The sequence below is a fragment of the Schistocerca gregaria genome, chromosome 2 (genome assembly GCF_023897955.1).
Source record: "Schistocerca gregaria isolate iqSchGreg1 chromosome 2, iqSchGreg1.2, whole genome shotgun sequence".
NCBI classification, from domain to species: Eukaryota; Metazoa; Arthropoda; class Insecta; order Orthoptera; family Acrididae; genus Schistocerca; species Schistocerca gregaria.
In genome coordinates this window covers 339,695,502-339,708,400 of record NC_064921.1, presented here as the reverse complement: position 1 = coordinate 339,708,400, position 12,899 = coordinate 339,695,502, and the positions used below count along the sequence as shown (strand labels likewise).

Genomic DNA, 12,899 nt, shown 5'->3' with positions numbered 1-12,899 from the left:
TTTGCACCACTTTGAAATATTATCAAGATCTGAATGAAGACTTGTACAGTTTTTTTTTTTTCAATCAGTACATCATTACAGATAACTGAGTCATCTGGAAAAAGTCTCAGGTTGCTATTAATATTGAGCATCATGTGATTAATATACAACACACTTCCATAGGACATCCCCAAGTTACTTATACATATGTTGCTGGCTGTTCAAATAACATGCTGTGTCCTTCCTAGCAATAAATTCTCAACCTAGTCACAAATTTCATTCAATCACCATACAATCATAATTTCATTAATTAGCATTAGTGTGTTACAGAGGGAAAAGATTTTAGTTAATCTTGCTAACACCAGTCCAAAGTTCCCACAAGGATACCCCTTCCTCCTGACACAGATTTTAACCACAGCTGTGCTTTACCATATCTCAGCAGTTCAAAGTAGTTCTGTCAAGGCTTGATGTGCCCACATTCACTTTTATAATTGCTAGTACTGGTACACTGTAAAGAACATGGTCTTGCTGTACTTTATCTGTGGTCTCAAATGCTTCAATGGAAAAGAGAAAATATATTTGTGCATTAGAAGAGAGGGAAAAAGTGTGAAAGTTCAAAGTCAAAATGATCTCCACTCCAGGAATCAGGACCTTCTTGAACTCCATGTGGTGTACGATTGTGCAACGTGCATTCATATAATTATCAATTCAGCTGCGCAACTGACATGGCTGCACAGTAATGCGTGAAACTAGGGAGACGAGGACTGCCTTGGTTCAGTCCTAGCCTGATATCTAGATCTCAGATTTTCAACATCCACAATGAGGCAGAAAAACAATAAAAATGTGCAGTATCAAGATTCAATTCTGTATTTCTATTTTCTTCTAAAACAGCACAAGACAATAAATTTCTCCTTACTTTCTTGACTTAGGCTCATTCAGTTATCTGATAAAACATGTTTGTACACATAATATGATGTTTCCACAAGTGACAAGGGCATACATCAGGGAAGGAATTTCGGACAAAATCAGGAGTCATAGTTAAATTTCACAAATGTACGAGGTATCCTCATTCATTAGATCCCGAGCGGTATGGAATTCAGCTGCTTTTCTTTGTCAGTGACAGTAAAAAGTGTTGTTTTGTTGACCAACTTTATAATACAAAAGGCGGAAGAAAATGATTTAATGACATGTCATTGCCGTACTTTACACACATTTCTACGAAGCAACAACATCCAGCCCACAATTTCTTTAATTTTTCACATCCAAAATATAATTTGTGTACAGTCTGTAAATATCATATTGTGCCAACTTTGGAGGTGACTGCGGTTGGAAGGTAAGGCGAGTCTGACGTCTCATTCAGTGCTGACAGAATACTTCCGCCGCATGCCTTATGTACAGCAATTTCATAGCTCACGTACAGTAACCTGTGCCACTCACCGTAGATTGCAAGGATTGGCAGCAGTGAGAAAAGGCATTAAGTAGCAATGGGCCAACTCGGGTTTACAGCAAACCGAGTTAACAGAGTTGGAAGTTTGTGTAAGCTGAGTTCAAACCTAGCTAAACTGGGTTGGTACGAAAAACTGAGATAACATTCAATGCCATTTTCTCTTTCATGTCTGCATGGCTTACCATTAAGTTTAGGTAACCAACCCAAGTTTTGCAGTTACCTAATTAGTGATTATATGTATAGTCACAAGATGACTTGCGGAAAACTATACAGAAACTGAAGTCCAAGAAATCAGCTGGTGATGATGAAATATCAAATCATGTAATAAAGCTGGTATGTGAGGAGATAATAAGACCACTGCTGTACATAGCAAACTGTTCTTTCAGAGATGCAATTTTTCCAGAAAAACTGAGAAGATAACGAAGGTAGTGCCAGTGTACAAGAAAGGGAGTAAGAATGATCCCAACAACTACAGACCAGTTTCGCTGATATCAGGTTTCTCAAAAATCCTAGAAATGCTTATGTATACCAGATTAGTTAACTATTTGGACAAACATAACATTCTCATACCCTCACAACATGGTTTCAGAAAGGGTAAATCTACAGAATCAGCAATTGCCAGTCTAACAGAATACATTTTACAGTCCTTAGATGAGAAAAAGGTTGTCTCTGCAATGTTTCTGGATCTTTCAAAGGCGTTTGACACCATTGACCATGAAATGCTGATACAAAAATTAAGCAACTATGGCATTCGGGGGCAACCAGGTGAATGGATAAAATCATACTTCTGAAACCGCAAGCAGTATGTATCATCAGGAAACTCGTACCAATCGGAAACCAAATCCACCAGATATGGAGTGCCGCAGGGTTCGGTAATGGGGCCATTGTTATTTAACGTGTTTGTTAATGATATAGGTGTTGAGGAGGAAGAAAAGAAAATATTGTATGCTGATGACATGACAATACTAAATAGTGACCAAAATATGGAACAGCTTGAGAGAAGAGCACACATATCCGCAAATGTCACAGCTCAATGGCTGTTGGAAAATGAACTGGTTATAAATCTAAAAAAGACTATGTATGCAGTGTTTAAAAACAAGGAAAAGCCTGTAGACATGGATTTAGAGGTTGATGGAACAAGGCTGGAAGAAGTAGAATCTGCTAGATTCTTAGGTATTCTTGTGGATAATGAACTGAAATGGAGAAAAACATATTAATAATGTCTGTAAGAAACTGAGCTCTGTCATATTCTTAATGATGCAGCTATCACAGTATTTGGACAAGAACCTTCTGTGTACAGTGTATCATGGACTTTTCAAACCATACTTACAGTATGGAGTGACTGTGTGGGGAAACTGAAACAAACAAGAGACAAAGTGAGTGTTCACATTAGCTGAAACATAATGAGGTATCTTCAACAGAATGACCTTCTTCATTCAAATCAGCATAGATTCCAACAGTTGTGCCCAGGGAAGTGTGTTGGGATCTTATTTTTATGACATGGCAGACAATCTTAGGATTAACCTCAGACATTTTTGCACACGATGCAGTTATCTATAATGAAGTAGTATCTGAAAGAGGCTTCACAAGTATCCAGACAGGTCTTAATAAGATTTCCAAGTGGTCCTAAGACTGGCAATTTATTTAAAATGTTCGTAAATGTAAAACTGTGAACGTCACAAAACATGGAAATGTCATATCCTAAAACTTCATTATCAGTGAGGCATAGTTGGAGTCATTCAGTTCTTACAAATATCTGGCTTTGACAATTTGTTGGGACTTGGAATGGAGTGATCACATAGGCATAATCATAGGTATAGCTGTTGGCTATTAGTCCATTGACAAAAACTGGGAATATGCAATCTGTCTACAAAGGATATTGCTTAATCCTTGTAAGTCCATTGTTTCATTTCTTTTCAGTAATGTATAGTGATTAATATTACTAGTAGTTCTCAGGATGTGATCTGTTGTCACTTCAGAATGTAGCTGTTCTACAGACCAGCAGAAAATAAATTAAATTAATATAATATAAATAAATTAAATAATAAAAAAAAGATCTTTTTTATTATTTAAATGACATTGCTGCACAGTTTGTCCTTTCAGTATACACTTAGTTAATTGAAAATACTTTAGTTACAGTTTTTGGTCACAATTTTTTAAAAGTCTAGAGAATTAAATTTTTTCTACAGCCCTTTGTACTGACGTGTAGATGTCATAGTAACATGTAGATGTCACAGAGAAGCAGACAACTGAAGTACTGTGGTTACAGTTGTCTGCCTGTTTATGACTTATAATAGATTTATAAGACAGGTTTGCTGGCCAGTACTTACCTCTAGTTTACTACTGCCAATAAACATATAAGACACGTACGAGTCATAAACACATCATCACTTTTACTTTTATTGCACAGGTTAAAATAAATTTTTCACTAAACATATTTAATTATCTAGACTTTTAACACATTGTGACAAAAACTGGGAATAAAATAGTTTGAATGCTCTCAGATCCCTGATAACTTTGGTGACAATGCTACAATTAGTTCACTAAGTTAATAATATCCTGGGCTTTTGCAGAGTTGCTGTTTAATTAACACTTATGATCTTAATGGATAGTACTTGTCTGTAAACTGACATTGTGTGCTAGCTCTCTGGTAGTAAGTCTGTGCTGCCCAGTACATTAGCTCCATCTGGTAACATCTGGGAAGATTGGAGCGCCAAGGTCCACCTTCCTTCGAAACTCATTGTTGCCTTATCTTCAGATATTTTTAGATTCCTTTGAGCTTTGTTATAAAATTTATTTGCTGCATATTCTTGATAATTGTCATATACAGACTGAACAAAATTTGTTTCACCTTTTAAAGCTGTTATGGACACAAAAAAGTGTGTCTAATAAAAACTATGATGCCTTTACACCAGTTAATGCAACATAAAATTCAATTTTAATGAGAAAATGAGAATAAAAATAAATTAATAACCAACATGACCAGGAATTTTTCAATCAGGTCAAAATAGCCTGACACAGTTATTAATTTGGATAGAATTTATTGGCCATTTTCCACATTGTTTGTTTGGATGAATACTGGGATTTATAGGGGCATCACCTTAGGTTTGGTTTTGTTTTGCAAAAAACAACTGGGGTCATACGCGCCCAAGTCAAAACTATAGAATACGAAGACAGAGAGGAGATAAAAAACGACTATACATCGATCCCAACTGACAAAATAGAAGACAGCTAAAAACAGGCACATGGAAAAGGGGCTAAAAAATACACCATACAGAAACGGAGGTGCAAAACTAAAAATTAAATGACTTTTTCCATATTGCTTGGGTGGATAAAAAGTAAAACGTGGTCAACAGCCTGTGCTTTATTTGCTATAATGGCCAATAACTCATACAACAAACCCAAGCGGGAACGTAAATGGTTAAAAAAAGAGGGCATTCCATCAGGAAGAGGTGGACAGTTAAAACTTGGGCGCAATGTGAACAAAGTGGTGGGGTAGCGCCACTTATGAAATGACAATGGCCTAATAGGCAGTGCCCAATACAAAGCCTAGGTAAATGACCTCGTACCGGCAGGAGGGCCGAGAGCAGGTCGCCCAAGCCGCTGGGAGAGGCTTAATAAGCCAGAGCTTATTACCATGAAGGGAGGACCATTGGTGATTCCAAAGGGACACAATCTCCTGACAGATGGCAACACAGAGATCATCAGAGGGAATATAGGAACTAGCGGGCTGAGGGACTGCAGCCTTGGCAGCAGCTTCAGCAGCCTTGTTTCCTGGCAGACCGACATGACCAGGAACCCATCAAAACATCACACTGTCTCCACCAAGAGTGAGCAAGTGACAGTTTTCCTGGACCCGCTGCACTAAGGGATGGACAGTGTACAGCACACACAGACTTTGAAGGGTGCTGAGAGAATCTGAGCAGAGGACACAATTAAAAAGACTGTGTCACCGGATGTACTGAAGGCGATAGAGTGAGGCTGGAGTAGTGTTCTTAGGAAGTGAATGAGGGCATCGCTCTGACAGGTCCTGGGAGAAACTGAAAGGGGATGATGGGCATTAAAGTCGCTGAGCAGCAAAAATGGGGGAGTTAGCTGCCCAATAAGCTGAAGGAAGTCTGCCCTGCTGACATCGAATGACGGGGGGACATAAATGGTACAGAGGGAAAAAAGTCAGGTGGGGAAGGAAAAGGTGAACTGCAACAGCTTGAAGAAAGGTAGCATCACCTTAGTGTTTGCATTAATACTAGTTGCATTGAAAAAATTATATAAATAACCAAAAAAAGCCAGAATCAAAATTTTACTATCTCACAATGTACATACAAATATCATTGATTTAAAATACCAGAGACTCATCAGTATAAATAATTTGACAGAGTTACATGCAATGTGACAAAAAATTAATCTTAATTTACAAAAATCATTACAAATTTGTTTCATTATTCTACAAAGAAATCTTCATCATCATTTAAAAATTCCTTGAGTGTGACAAAATTTGTGCACTAGGATGGCACATAATTTTGTCCCCAGTAAACCTAGTTCCCTAATGTGAAAGTTTTCATATTTAATATATATTATTAATTTTCATTGCTGTGTATTGAGGACGTGGGAGTAGAGTTTCTATTCTATTAGATGGCAAAATGAAATTTCTTTGCTTCTTGTGTCATATATATGTTGGAAATAGTTTTTGGAGTTACTATGTGTGTCATTTACATTTATTTGGCTTTTTTGTGTTGTATGCTGTTAATTACTATCAGTGGTAATCACCTTTTGCCATATCCTCATATGATGCAGTGATACCATCCTATATCATTTTCTTTATGCACTTTGTAGACTAAGACATTTTTTAAAATTTACATACTTTACAAGTATTTGTTGTTGTGAAAATATTCTCTGCCATTAATCAAAATAACATTTTATTAGTCAATCCAATTGTTAGTTAAATTCACTAGGTTATAATTTTATGAGTAGACAGTTGTGTATATGTATAGTTTTAATTTTATAATATAAAACTATTAAATTATTTTTACCATTATGTTTCTTCTACAGGTTTCACCATTCAACCCAGTCCTTGGTACGAGTACTCCAGAACTGCATTCATCTTTTGATCACAGCATCAGTGACAAATGCATAGGCAGCAGTAAAGTTCCCTCAAGTGGAATAATAAAAAGATCACCAAAAATTAAAGTTACCGCAAAGAAAAGTAAAGTCATATCAACCCAAGAACACAGTGAACGCCATGATTTTCAGGCTGATTTTATACACCCAGATGATATCATTCATCATAAAAATGGCAATGTGTACATAAAAACATTGAAATGTAAGAGCTGTAATTTCAAAGCTGCCTGGGGCAGTGAAATGGCTCGCCATGAAAGCAAAGTCCATGGAGTTCTCACAAAATTGACACCACCCAAAAAGTTTCCTCGACCAATACCTAACTTGATACCAATACAGACAAGGGCATCAGTGCCAAGTGCATCAAAGCCAGTACCCATTCTGAAAATACCAACCATCCGTGCTAGAGACTTTAGCACAAGCTTTAAACCTGGAGTGTCACCTTTATCAGAAAATTCACTGAGTGAAAAGGATTTAAATGAAATATGTGCAAAATCATGTGCAAATAGCTCTCTTAGAGATTTTGCATCTGTAATAGGTGATGAAAATGCATTCACAGTTTCAGGAGAAGAAAAAAGTAAGTCATGGATGGATGAATCACACAATACTATGTGGAGTGAACCACACAGTATAGAATTAAGAAATAATAACTGTTTTTCGGAATCACTTAATGACCTGAAATTTGAATCGTCACCTGTGGGTACAATGAAAAAGAAAAGTTCTTCATTTTTGGATCAAATTAAAGAGAAATTATTAATTGGTCCAGGTGATTCATCTAGTTTAGTGTGCACATTCTGCAACTATGAATGCAAATGTCTTTCAGAATTTGTTAGACATGAGAAACAACACAACTTAGGAAGTAACAGAACATTGTGTGTGGGAGGCAATTCATCCACTATACTGAGTGGTACAGAGCTCTCGTCAACTAGATGCCAGCATTGCAGACAGCGCTGCAAAACAAGTGCTGACTTGGTCATTCATCTGCAATCATGTACAGAAGCAAACAGATACACAAAAGGGTCCAATGATATAAATCTTGAAACATCTGATGATGTGTGTGAAATGAATGGAGAACTTATGCTGAATGAACCATACATTGACAAACAAGAAACAGCACATCCCATGGTAAACAAAGTATTTGTATGGAATGAATTTGGTCAAGATATGGAGAGTGACCAGAATAGTCAGCTTCCATCAGATGAAATGCAGGAACAAGAAAATATATCAGTTGATAATGAAACTGAGAGCTGTCTACAACTTAATGGAGGCTGCAAACCATCTGACAATGAAGTAGGCCTTGTTGGGTTTGAGACCGCTCCTGGTTATGGGGCTGTAAGTAACACAAGTGATGATGGGACTCCAGCAAGCAACAGTGACTCAGCTGCGACTCCTGGTACATATACTGTTGTTAAAAGGGTATGTTGAATATATGCTTTTTACTATTATTATGGATCTTGTGGGTGTATGGTTTTAATTTGCCAAGATTTTCTGCATTCCAATAAAAATGTTTCTTTAAAGAATATGAAAATTCACACACACACACACACACACACACGCACACATGCACACACACACACACACACACACACACACACACACACACACACACACACAGGAGAGAGAGAGAGAGAGGTTTATTGCATTGTAATATTCATTTTGTGAATTTTACAGTCCTTATACCTCCCATATGCTATTAGTTATAATTTTACTGAACTGTTGAGAACTCAAAATGTATAAACATTATATTATTTATGAAATTTTTTCTTTAATCAAAGGAGAATGGCTTGAGTAATGGTTTGAAAATGGGCAAACACATTAAAAGCTGGTCACTATTGACTCAAATGTGAGCACAACTAAGGCAGAAAACTATAAAGAAATAGTATATATCAAGTTATTAATGGTACAGGGTGCCCATAATAAAGTCTCAGTTTCAAAACGCTATAGAAAGAGCATGACTGATCAGAATGACATGAAATTTGAACAGCATATTATTGACACAGGGAGAAATGTCATAGAAAAAAACAATATTAATGAAAATTTTACCAATAAATGGCACTTTAAGAGTCTTAAAGCAAATGCAGTCAGCTACAAGTGACAGCTGAATCACAATAGGATAGCTGCGATTTGAGTTGTGCATTACACCATCCATACTGTTCAGTGTGCATGACTGCATAAGTTTGGCAGGCAACAGGTGTAGAACTGTTGGTTTTTAATTGTATTGGGGCCAGAAACCAAATACAAAGCAAAATGACATAATTTTCTAATTGTTGTGAGACTGGCACAAGGAATCTTCAGTATGCTATCCACCCTTCTGTGTCACAAGTTGAAATCAAGTAACAGCCTGTTCTACAGGAGATCCGAGTGTCTCGGGGGTCATGTTCAGAGTATGATGTGCAAATCATACCTTCAACTCAGCTACATCTGTAATTGGAGCATTGAAGACAACATCTTTCACATAGCCCCACAGCCAGAAGTCAAACAGGTTAAGATCAGTAGCAAAATGATGGCTGATAATTCTAGCCTTTCCAAAAGGCCTCTGTAGCATTGGCTGTGCCGTGTGTAGAGGAGTGCCATCTTGCATAAAAAAGATCCCACCCTCACATCAACACTGTGGAAGGGATGGAATGACATTGGTGTGCAATGTGTGATGTCACCCACACAAGTGCTAAAAGGAATCCATTAATTTGCAGTTCCACAGTAAATAAGTCAGATTTAAAGGCTGTAAATTCAACAAAATTCCTAAAAATTACAATTACAAACAACTTAAATTGGAAAGGATGCATAGAAAGTGTTGTGAGGAAGGCCTACACTGCAAATGTCTGTCCACTTTCAGAGTACTGCTGTGTGGGATCCTTACCAGGTAGCATTAATGGGGTACAGGGAGAAAGTCCAAAGAAGGGGAGCATGTTTTGTATTATCGAGAAATAGGGGAGAGAGTGTCACTGACAAGATACAAGATTTGGGTTGGAGATCATTAAAATAAAGGTGTTTTTTGTTTTGGTTGAATTTTATCACAAAATTTCAATGACCAACTTTCTCCTTTGAATGCGAAAATATGTTGTTGATGCTGACCTACATGCGGATTAATGATCATCATAGCGAAATAAGGGAAATCTGAGCTTGCACGGAAAGCTATAGGTGTTCTTTTTTTCTGCGTGCTGTTGGAGATTGAAAGAATAGGGAATTATTGTGAAGTTGGTTCAATGAACCCTTTGCCATGCACTTAAGTATCCATGTATGTCTTGAAAAATACGCAGTCACCTTTCCAGAATGAATTGGTACCAGTTGACGTGCATGCATGTTTTCTGTTGCCCACATTCTGCAATTCTGTGTTTTGACTTGTCCTTTGAGATGGAAATGGGCTTTGTGTCTCCAGAGAATGTTCCATGGCCATTCATTCTTCACTCCCATGTAAGTAAGAAATTCCAGAGTGAACATTTGTTTTGCTGTCAGGTCAGCAGGGAGAAACACCTGAACATGAGTAATTTTGTATGGATAGCAATGCAGGATGTTTCGTAGGATTTTACACACCATACTTGCCGACATGTCCAATGTTCAGGCATTTCTCCATGCATGCATGCCACTGATCAGTCCTATCTGCAATACTGTAGTCAGACCTTCAACAGACATCAGATCAACTGCTTTTCTCCCTCTGCCAGATTGCACTTGAAAGGAACCTGTCTTTTTGAATTTTGTAATAATTTTCTCCAAATCGATAGCAGACATCAAACCAGTGCCTTATTTCATACCCTTCACTGTCCAGAACTTTTGTAGGGCTACTGGCACACAGTCACCATTCTTTTAAAAGAACTTTACCAGCAGTCTGCAATCCTTATAGAACAGTTTAGTTGGGTATCACAGACACAAACTGAGGAACAGTTGTGTGCCGTGCATGTGTTTGTGCTCATAGCCTAACGCTTACAATGGAATCTATTGATCAAATTTATTTTAATTTTTTCCCCCATGACATTTCCCCCCAGCATCAATAATATGCTGTTCAACTTGGACATAATTCTGAACAGTGGTTCTCTTTCTGCAGTGTTTTGAAATGAAACTTTCGTTTTGGACACCCTGTACTTCAGAACTACATTTATTTTCATAGCCATGAGTTCCTTTTTACAAGAGAAATAAGGAGATTAGTTTAAGGGTAACATAATTTTGTTATAAACACCCTTGTGGTGTTTAATCTAATGAAAAATCTCTCATAGCTGTTATAGTTGATTATGTGCTGGTACTAAAAATGTTTAGCTTCTAATTGACAATGATTTATATCTTCATTATATATTTATTCATATATTTGTTTCAGACCTATAATTCTAGGTGTGTGCATTTTATTTTGAGAAAAACATTTGCATTAAATTTTGAAATAATGAAGTTTTTACTTAGGGTGGTATAAAAATACGGTACCTTGATTAGCTGTTCGTCTGTAAGTTCGCTTGACAGGCATGGCCAATTTCCTTCCCCATAATTCATTAACCTGAGCTTGTGCTCCATCTCTAATGACCTCATTGCCAGTTGGATGTTAAACTGTAATACTCCTTCCTTCCTTTTCGAGGATTAAATCATGGAATCAAAATTTCCAATATCTCCATTTCAAAGGAACCACAGAAATAACAGTGCTTGATTACAATAGACAAAGAACCAGCGCAGCACTAGATCAGATGTTCTGTTCTTATTAGTGATCCAAATTCTAATTGTAGTTCGTAAGCTATTGGACAGAAATCAGTTCTGGAAATATGCATTTTGTAGGTGTTCTGTGTTAAATTATATCTGTTCTTCTGTGGTAAATTATATCTGTTCTTGTAATATTTCAAAAGGACAGGATATTTATATAATATCATACGTAAACCAATCATCTTTGATGATCTGAAAAATAATTTAGGATCAGAATCGTACTTATATTACAGCAACAAAAATGTAATTAAAGCCTTTTGCTTTCTCAAACAGGTATTCAAGTGCCCACACTGCACTTTCTGGGCATCCACAGCATCTCGATTCCATGTTCATATTGTTGGACATCTCAACAAGAAACCATTTGAATGCTCACTGTGTGCTTATCGCTCAAACTGGAGATGGGATATTACAAAACATATTAGACTGAAAGTAGTCCGTGACAAGAACCATGCAGATGCGAAAGTCTTGATGACAGATGAAACAGGTCGACGAAATTATAGCAAGTATAACAAGTATCTAACAGCGCTGAGAATGCGTGAATATCTTCCATCTACCACCGATCAACAAAGACTGCTGCCAACACCACCTCGTCTCACGCGTGCTCCTACACCACCAGCAGATGGGGTATGTGGTGTCCCTCCTGGTCCACTTCGCCCACCTCCACCCCTCCGTGCTGCACATTCTATGATCTCGTCAGTACCATCACAAGTACAGTCTCAAGAACCAGTGGTACAGAAAACAATATCTGGCCAAAAAAGATCAGCATCTGATGCTGCTCTTACAGATAAGCCCTCAGTTGAAGTCAAGAGAACATTGTGGAAGTGCAAGAAATGCAATTTCCGGTAAGACTGCATTTTGTTATGAGCATGTTATAAAGCTGTAGACTTTAATTACTGCTGGTGCAATAAAATGGATAAGTGTTCTGTAAAGCACCTCCGCATATTGTGATATTTCTCTCTCTCTCTCTCTCTCTCTCTCTCTCTCTCTATCTCTCTCTCTCTCTCTCTCTCTATCTCTCTCTCTCTCTCTCTCTCTCTTTTAAGGCCATTCCTCACAAAGTTTCAGTCTACTTATGTTAACATAATGCTACAAGGGTCGTTCAACAAGTCCTTAGAGAAAGATAGAAAAGCGAATTATTCCAGGAAAAATTATTATTACTTTCCAACGTAATCGCCTTTCAACTCCATACACTTTTTGAATTGTTGCTCCAAATTTTTAAGCCATTCAAGAAATAGAGTTTTGGGAGGTCTGTAAAATAGGCATCTATTGATGACGTCCTTGTTTGTTCAAATGTGAACCATCATCTGCCTAGCCATTTTTTTTTCCGAATTTGGGGGGGAAAGAAAGTCAATGGGCACCATATGTGGTGAATATGGTGGTTAGCGCAATAATTTAACCTTTAATTTCATAATTTTGGCCATTGAAACTGTGAATTGTTGTAATGAAACAGGATCTTTTCTATTTTCAAATGAGTATGTTTTTCCTGGATTTTGTCACCAACCGGAAAAATAATGATGCATAATACTCATCAGTTATTGTTTCTCCCTTTACTAAGTAACCAATGTGGGTGTGATTCTGCATGCATCCCAAAACACTATGGTCATCATCTTGGCAGTCAGTTTCACCTTCTTTTCTTTCTCTGGAGCCAATTTGCCTTCAGAAACCCACTGTTTTGATTGTTCCT

The 12,899-nt window shown here is 37.3% G+C and overlaps 1 protein-coding gene across 5 annotated transcripts in view; it reads left to right on the top strand.

The window, feature by feature from the left end:
* LOC126337007 (uncharacterized) overlaps positions 1-12,899 on the top strand; it is a 702,260-nt gene that overhangs the window by 651,364 nt on the left and 37,997 nt on the right. For all 5 annotated transcript variants that reach the window (XM_050001254.1, XM_050001256.1, XM_050001255.1 and 2 more), the window contains 2 exons: positions 6,476-7,957; positions 11,489-12,057. In XM_050001254.1, the coding sequence (XP_049857211.1) occupies positions 6,476-7,957; positions 11,489-12,057 (2,051 nt within the window). The remainder of the gene's footprint in view (positions 1-6,475; positions 7,958-11,488; positions 12,058-12,899) is intronic.